The sequence below is a fragment of the Corvus kubaryi genome, unplaced genomic scaffold (assembly GCF_017639235.1).
Source record: "Corvus kubaryi isolate FWS band 111438036 unplaced genomic scaffold, C.kubaryi_AGA036_p1.0 37300, whole genome shotgun sequence".
NCBI classification, from domain to species: domain Eukaryota; kingdom Metazoa; phylum Chordata; class Aves; order Passeriformes; family Corvidae; genus Corvus; species Corvus kubaryi.
This window is the reverse complement of record NW_024581093.1, coordinates 1,092,594-1,100,742: the sequence shown is the minus strand read 5'-3', so window position 1 is coordinate 1,100,742 and position 8,149 is coordinate 1,092,594. Positions and strand designations below refer to the sequence as shown.

The following is an 8,149-nucleotide window of genomic DNA, read 5'->3' as shown; positions in this document are numbered from 1 at the left end:
AGCGCCTTGCAGGGTCCCCAAACCACGGCCAGATCCCCATGGGGCTGATTGACGGGTGACGTGGGCTACTGCAATCCTGGGGAGTGTCCTTCTTAGGGAATGTGAGGGGTCACAAATCCCCACCACCAAGCAGCCCCCTGGCCCTGCAGGCTGCCCCCTGCCTCTCCCTGCCTGTCCCAGCTTCCTGCCCGCTGCACCTTGCGGTTCCCGGCTCTTCCCAGCCCAACGCCAGGAACCGGCATCGGCGGCTGTTACGGGATCAAAGGAGCCTGGCGTGGCCCAGCACAACACGGCCCGGCGCGCCCGCCGGGAAGGGCTGGCAAACAGGCCGGTCCAGGGAGGCAGCAGGCGGGAAGCACGCATGATACCTCTCCTAAAAATGCTGCTGCTCCTGACGGACGGGGCAGCCGAGTCCCTGGAGCCGCAGTCCATCCCAGCCCCGGGGGCCCCCCGGTTCCCCAACACAGCCAGCCCAACACCGCGGCTCTCCCTGGCGCCCACAGCCTGACTCACGGCCCCGGGGATGGCGGGCAGGGACCGTGGAGCTATCGGGGTCACCTTCCCAGCGGGGCTGCGGGTGTTGGATCCCAACCCCAAGCCGCTGGGCGTGAGCCTTCACTGGGAGCCCCAAGCAGCACACTGGTCTGATGGTCACTCCACAGTGGGACGGGGGCATCCTTTGGGAATGGCAGCCCTGTACCCTCTGGTATCCCCCACCATCACCTACTTGTGGCTCCAGCGTCCGCACCCTCCACATCCAAAGGCGTCCGCTGGCCGATGTCCGGGGCAGTGCTGCCCGTTCCCGGGCTCTCCCCAGCGCTGGCCACCCGGTGTCGGGGCTCACCGGCCACAGGCTTAGTGACGGCTGTCTCCAGGGACGAAGAGGACGCCTGGAAGAGAAGCAGGACAGACACTCAGCGCCGTTGCCTCTCCCTGTCGGAGCAGCGCTGGCGCGGGTGGGGGACACAGGGGGGTTCGGGGCGCACAGACACAAGATGCTTTTGTTTTCCTGCCGGCCGGTGCACGTGGCCAGCGCGGGAGCCGCACGCCAGCCCCGCCGCGGGGCTACAGCTGGATCCGGCCGATGGCTCCCAGCACAGCCAGACAAGAAAGGCTGCAGGGGGGTGAGGACATGAATCAAAGCGGCGTCCCCTCGCCCGCCGGCAGCAGCTGGCCGGTTAGGCAGCTCCCGATTACTCAACCGGGCAGTGTTTACTCGAGATCAACAACCCCCCATCGCCTTCCCTGCCAGGCGGGCGAGGGAAACGTGCTGCTGGGATGGGGATGGCATTCCCACTGCACCTTGCTTGGGGACAGTCCACCTCCTCGACCCCTGGGCACTGCTGTGGCCCTGGGTTTGTTGTAGCTGTCACCCTCCTGCCTGGGCACACAGCCTGGGCTGTCACCGCTCCTGTTTAGCTTTAATAAAGCGACAGCCACTGACACCACGCTCATCCCAGAACTGTTGTGCCACTCTGGGAAAGACACACGGACAACCCAGGTTCACAGGATGCTGCACCCACCCTGGGCATGGTGGGATGCAGGTGACCTCCCCCTGCCACAGGTGACATCCATCGGGGACACCGTGTGCCTGATTTGGGGACATTAGGGCCACGGTGAGGATTTTATGTTGATCCTGTTTTTCTCAGGATTACTCCTATAAACATGGAGATGGATGGTTGGTGGATGTCTTGCTGGGAAGCCCTTAGACTCAACGAGCTACGCACACAAGTGGACGTATAAATTTACCATTTGCTTCCTGGAAAGGTTTAATTTATGGAATTCATATGGCAGCGCCGCACAACCGCGAGTGCTTGGCACATCCCGTGAGTCCTCGAGTGCCACCATGTCCCAGCTCCAACTGGCGGGGTGCCACCGGCTGTCCCAGTGATGGCGGGATGCTGTTCTCCTTCCCAATGATTAACAGAAGATGACTTTCACAGCAGGCAGGGGATAAGCCCAGGGATCAGTCCCCAGCCCTGACAGCTTGGGGTGGGATCCCTGGAGGTGGCAGGGATGTCTCAGGGGGGAGGCCATGCCACTGCTCCTCCTCCCAGGACAATGCCACCGGCAGCAGCAGGCAGCAATCCCCTACCTGTGGGCATGAGAAAAGGCTGGGGTGCACTTTGATACCCGGAGCAACTGATCATTAATTAGCATTAATCACTCCCCATCACGTGTCGCAGCAGCATTGGGCAAGACGCAGCTGGGAAGCACCAGGCCAGAGTCTTGGGGGGGGAAGGTGGATTTTGACAGCTGGGCCAAGGCTGGCACCCTCCTGCTCCCCAGGGAGCCCCCTCAGACCGTGACCCACACCCCAACCCACCCAGCAGCCCCGCAGCACCAGCAGCTCCCATCCCTTCTATTTTCCTGCCAAGCGATGCTGAGATGCAAAGGCACCAGAGATGGGTCCCACCTGCCCAAGGGCAGCCAGGATCCGACCTCCCCTCACCACCCGTGTCCCCTGGGACCCCCAGGCTCTGCAGGGAGCACTGGCCGCCTCCTTGCTTTAACTTCACCCGGCGCTATCTGTCAGCAAATCATCCCCGGTTACACAGATAAGGAATAATTGATGCAAAGGAGCCATCTGTTTGCGAACACGGAATATCTGCTCAATTAGGAGGGATCTGTCCACCCAGATAAAGCATGGCGGCAGCCCCTCGGAGGGGGGGCCTCCTCCCCAGCCACGTCCTCAAAGACTCACCCCCAATTAGAGGCGAGCGGGTTGATTTGGGTGCTAATTTGCTAAGCAGCACCCTGAGGTGCTTGGGAAGAAGCTGGGAGGGAAGGGTGCTCTGCCACCAAGCACTGAAATTTGAGGGGAGGGCTGGCCGATCCCCCACATCTCACTGGGAGGAAACTCAGCTCCTCCTGGCTCTGGGAGATGCTCATCCCACATCTTTCCAGGGCTGGAGAGAGGGGACCAGGATCTGTGCCTGCTGAATGGCGCTGAGCTGAGGCCGGCCCACTCGTGACACGCATCAAGGGACCCTGCAGATGGACAAGCCTGAAACAGCTCCCAGGACATCCACAACGGGGATCAGGGACACAGGGCACAGCCTCAAGCACATCCAGGTCAGGGGTAGGTGTGCAGGGGGTGACAGCAATGTGACATCGCTATGTGATGTTACTAACACAGGAGAAATGGACCTGGCACGCAGGCCAGCTCCACAAGTGACAAAACCACAGGGAAAAGGCTCCAACCAGAGCTGGCAGGGATGGCCCCATGGCATGACACTCCTCAAACCCCTCCTGGGTGGCATCTGCCCCTCTCTACCCAAGCAGGTTCTTGGTATGAAGGGCGTGGAGAGCTCGAGTAGGGTCAAAATACAGCTGGTGGCCTCTAGGGACAGACACAGAGAGGCACTGCCAGACCCCACATCAGCCATGTCACCTGGTGCCCCCCCTGCCCTTGGTGTGGTGCCCAGGGCAGGCAGTGTGGCAGTCTGGGAACACAATGGCACCAAGGGCAGGGGATAGTGTCCCCATGCCCAGTGTCCCCACGCCTGTCCCTCCCTGCCAAGGGCACATTCCTTCTGCTCCCATCACTGGGCTAAATACCTGCTGCAGCTCCCAGCTCTGCCCCCAGCTTTGGGATGCCAGTGGTGGGGTGGGAAAGCAAAGGGCAGGAGGCCACGCCAGCGTACTTCCTGTGCCTTCGGGACACCCAAAAACGTGGCTTCCCCATTCCACCTCCCCTGTGCCTCGCCTGCTGCTGGGACGGGCTGCGGCGTGCGCAGCGCCGATGCCGCCCACGGAAACGCCGCCCACGGGAATGCCACGGGCACGGCAAAGCCCCCACCGCAACACCCCAACCTCCACCCTCCCGGGTGACAGCACCCCGGAAAACCCCCGTGCTGCCAGCAGCCAGGGCACCGGGGGTGGATGCAATCTTCGGCTCTTGGCTGGCATCACCCCAGCAAGGCAGTGGGCATGGAGCCCGGCAAGCACCGGCACAGCTGCACCAGCGATGGGGTTTGGCACAACCTCGGTGCCACCTCCTGTGAGCGAGCAAGGGATGAGGTGAGGAGAATGCCCAGCACAGAGGGGCCACATCCTGCACTTCCCAGGGATGCAGAGAGCGCCAGCGCCCGGCTGGAAGGCCTGGGGGACACAAACCCTCGCTGTGCCCCAGCTCCCCCAGGCCCAGGAGGCGGTGCTCAGGATAAAAGGTGTTTTTGGAGTGTTGAGGGCTGCCGGAGCAGGCTGCCCCCAGTTCCCTTTGTCGCTGAGGCCCTCAAGCCCCCCGGCTCCTGCTGGGGCTTTATCACAGCACAGCCCCTGCCGTGTGTTCCCCCAGACGTTTCCAGCTGCTCTTCCCTCCAGGAAGCCTCTGCCCTCCTCATCCTTGTCCCAGCAGCCTGAAAACACAGGGTTTTCCCACAAGAGCAGGCTGGGGTCCCCCTGGGGAGCTGGGGTCCCTGCTGGTGGCATGGCTTGGCCCTGATGGGTGCCCACGGGAGGGGTGGTGGCTGGGTCCATGCATCTCCACCGTATTTAAAGTTTCTCAGCCGTGTTTGCTGGCGGAAAGTTGGAACCTACAATTACAGCTGTGCTAACCCCTCATTAAAGAGGGGAAGGGGAAAAAAATAAAAAGGGGAAAGAAACAAAAGGCTCCAGAGTGAGACACGGTGCCGTTAACCCTTCCCAAGATGGGGATGTGGCCCCCCAGGAAATTCAAACAGCTGGAGGGATGGGTCACTGTGGTGGCAGGTGACACCGTGTGCCGAGGGTCTGCCCATGAGCATCACTGCCCACCTGGATCCCCAATCCATGTCCCAGCGCAGCGGCGGTGCCGGCTGTGCCGCGGCGCCCGCGTGGGCACGGCTGCGGCTGTGCCGGAGCCGTTTGTCACAGCGGGGCTGCGGTTCCCGCTCGCTCTCCAGCAGCGACACCGTGACGCCTGCTCCAGGAGCCCACACAATATGTTCGCACTCATCTCGCAGCTGCCCCCAGACAGCCCGAGGTGCCGCGCTCCTCGCCGGCGCGGGGGCCGGTGTGTGCCGGCAGAGCTGCGACGTGCCGGTTGGGAACCAGCACGGATGGAAGGGGCTGGAGACTGTGGTCAGGCTGAATGCCACAAGGGCAGATGAGACTGGAAACACCACTGGCACGGGCAAGGGATGCACCAGTGGCTGCCCATGCCCGAGCACACTCACACACACCAGACTGTGCCACGAGCCCTGGGAGCAGCAGGCAGGGGGACAGGCCTGGCTGTGACCCCCGTGTGTCACCACAGCCCACCCTGCACCACTTGGAGCAGAAGCACATGGGGTGAAGCACAACCCCCCCAGGACCCCATCCTCAGCGAGGGTCCGACCCTGTGGCCACCCTAGCACGACCACAGCCCCCCTCATGCCCCCATTCCCGGGGAGCAGCGGGTCCCCGCGTCACTCTCCAGCCCCCCCCCCCCCCCCCGGCGACACCACCTCAGCGCCGCGGCCGCAGCGGCTCTGACAGCAGCTAACGAGCTGCAGGCAGCAATTTGGGTTATATATAGCCCCAAAGTGACTGCATCTAATTGCTCCAGCGCGCACCGGCCCCGCCGCGGGGTCCGGGTGCTGGGCGCAGGGGGACAGGGTGAGTGGCACGTGCTCAGCCCCCCTCCCCCGGCTGTCACCCCGTGTGACCCCCGGGCACCCTGAGGCTGGCAGGGCACAAGCATCACCCCATCCACGCCGTCCCCGAGGAGCTGGGCTGTTCCCGGCGGCTTTGTGCCGGGCCATAAGCGGCTTTGGCTAAAGTCGCCGTCCCAGCCTGTCCCAGCCAGGGACCCTAAAGAGCTTTTGTCCCCTCTCATTAAGGGGTTTCGGCCAGGGGGCCACGGGCGCTCAGCACCCAGCAGTCCCTCTCCGCAGCCTGCGGGCTCCGGCCAGCTGCTCCGGCAGCCCCGGGGAGGGAGGGATGGCTGGAGGCAGAGAGGGAGGGAGGTGCTCCCTTTGTGGCAGCCCCCATCCCCTCGCAGCAGCTGCCAGGCGAGGCGGCGGGCGCGCAGATGCGGCCGGGGGAGGTGCTCTGTGTGTGTGTGTGTGTGTGTGTGTAGGGGGGTCCCCCGCAGCGGCTCCCCACGCCGGCGGGGCAAGCGGCGGCCCCCGCGTGCAGCCGCCGGCGGGGAGGGGGAGCCGGAGCCGAAATTGTTTGCCAGCTTCCTCGAGACGGCACAATGGAGGGCGCGCAGGCGGATCCGGGGTCAGGGGTGAGAGCAGCAATAAGTGGTTTATGCCTTTTGTGAAGAGGCTGAACTGACAGCTCGCTGGATTAACAAAGACGTCCTCTGTTCCCGGGCAGGTCATGTGGAAAGCGCTGCGCCGACCCCTGTCACTTCTTTTTTTTGCAAGAACAGACATTTGTTCGCCAGCGAACAGGGAGGTGATGGAGGGGGAGGCGGGGGGCACGCAGCCGCCTGCTCCTGGCTTTTCCTCGAGCTCCTCTGGGGCTCTGGGCGTGGGGATCGGCGGCTGCTCGCTGCTCCGGCAGCTCAGGCCAGGCCGTGTCTCCTCCCGTGCCTCAGTTTCTCCAGGCTGTGGGATGAGCCGTGGCTGGTGGGGATGTCAGCGCCTGCAGCCCATGCCCGGGCAGTGCAGTGTTCCACAATGCTCCACATGTCCACACAAATCCCCTCCATGCTCATCATCCCTCCATCACCCCAGCGCCAGGCTGGCTGGGCAGGATGGGACCCGCATCCTGCTCGGTCCCTGTCCCACTGTGGGGACACACATCTCTAGCTCACGTTCGCCAGTCCCTGCCAGGCTGGGGAATGTTGCCTTCACCCTCCTTTCAAGGCAGGGAAACTGAGGCAGGGGAGGATGTGAGCATCCCACCCATGCATGGACAGCAGGGCTGGCAGCAGCACTGCCACTCCTGGTGCCGGGCCTGCAGGGAACAATCAGCTTTTTCAAATCCTCAAGGATTTCCTCAAGGTTGTGCAGCACAGAGCCTTCGCTGTCATCATTAGGCTCCAGAGTTAACAGCTGCAGTGCTGCCGTTCCACACTGAGACAAACTGTCCTGGCTGGGGCAGTCACTCCCTGGCCTCAGATGTCCCTGCAGCTCCCACCTCCCACTGCCACCACGCCCCAGCCCCGGCTCCAGGTCCCCCTGAGACCATGGGGCCCAGAGCTGGTATGGGAGGCATGCAGCTTGGTGTCTGTCACCCAAATCCTGCTGACATCCCACAAGGACATGCAGCTGCTCAGCCCCAGCCCCTGCTCCCCATCCCCATCTCAGGGACACCACCACCCAGCACAGCTCACCCACCTCCAGCTCCGGAGCTGCCGGGCACTCTGTGACCAGTGTCCCCTCCCCACCACCCTAAATACCTGCCATGGGGAAAGGCAGCTGTCCCAAGGGACTTTTCACTCTGGAAAACCCCACCCACCCCACAGCGGCTCATGTTTTCGGGACATTCCCACACGGGCCAATCCCCGCGTGCTCAGGGGTAAACCGAGGCAGGGAGGCACAGCCAGGTGGGTGCAAGGCTCTGCTGGGTGAGGGGACACATCTGGGGGTCCCCATCCCGCTTGGGGGGGGGACACGTCACGGCAATCCCAGCGAGGGCCGCACGCCGGCTGGGCCATCAGCTCGCGGCGCGGTGGCATTAAGGCCTCGATCCGTGTCCCTCGATCCACCGTGTCCCCCTTCTCCATCCCGCGGGCAGCTTAGCGCCCGTTCCTGGCTCCCGCCTGCCATCTAAAGACGGACTTACCGCCAGGTCCGGCGCTGCCTTAAGCCGCAGATTAAATGTGAACCATCTGCAAGGGGAAACTTTAATGCAGGATAATACCTGCCACACACACCCCGCCGTGTCACTGTGAGCCCCGGCCAGGTGGGCACAGAGCCCCGCGCTGGCATCGAGTCCCTCCACGGGGATGTTGAGGCTCTGCACATGATGTTCCCATCCTCCTGGATGTCCCCATCGTCCTTGCTGTCCCCTCCTGGCACAGCCCCGTGAGGATCCACGGCTGAGAGCTGCACGCCCAGCCAGCCCCTGCCTCACCAGCCCGTGTCCCCCCCTAAGGCAGACACCCCAGGCAGGGGACACCCAGGCGTGGGGGGGTGGGGGGTGGGGGGGTGTCCAGCCAATGCCCCACCTGGTTAATTAGTTTAAGTGATTAAAGTCTCTTCATCAGGGCAGCGGATTAGCCCCCGCA

General features: G+C 63.6%; 1 protein-coding gene across 1 annotated transcript in view; it reads right to left on the bottom strand.

Annotated features, from left to right (window-relative positions):
- Positions 1-467: 467 nt before the first annotated feature.
- LOC121664428 overlaps positions 468-8,149 on the bottom strand; it is a 74,167-nt gene continuing 66,485 nt past the window's right edge. The window contains exon 3 of the mRNA XM_042027732.1: positions 468-890. Coding sequence (XP_041883666.1) covers positions 720-890 — 171 coding nt within the window. The 3' untranslated portion in view covers positions 468-719. The remainder of the gene's footprint in view (positions 891-8,149) is intronic.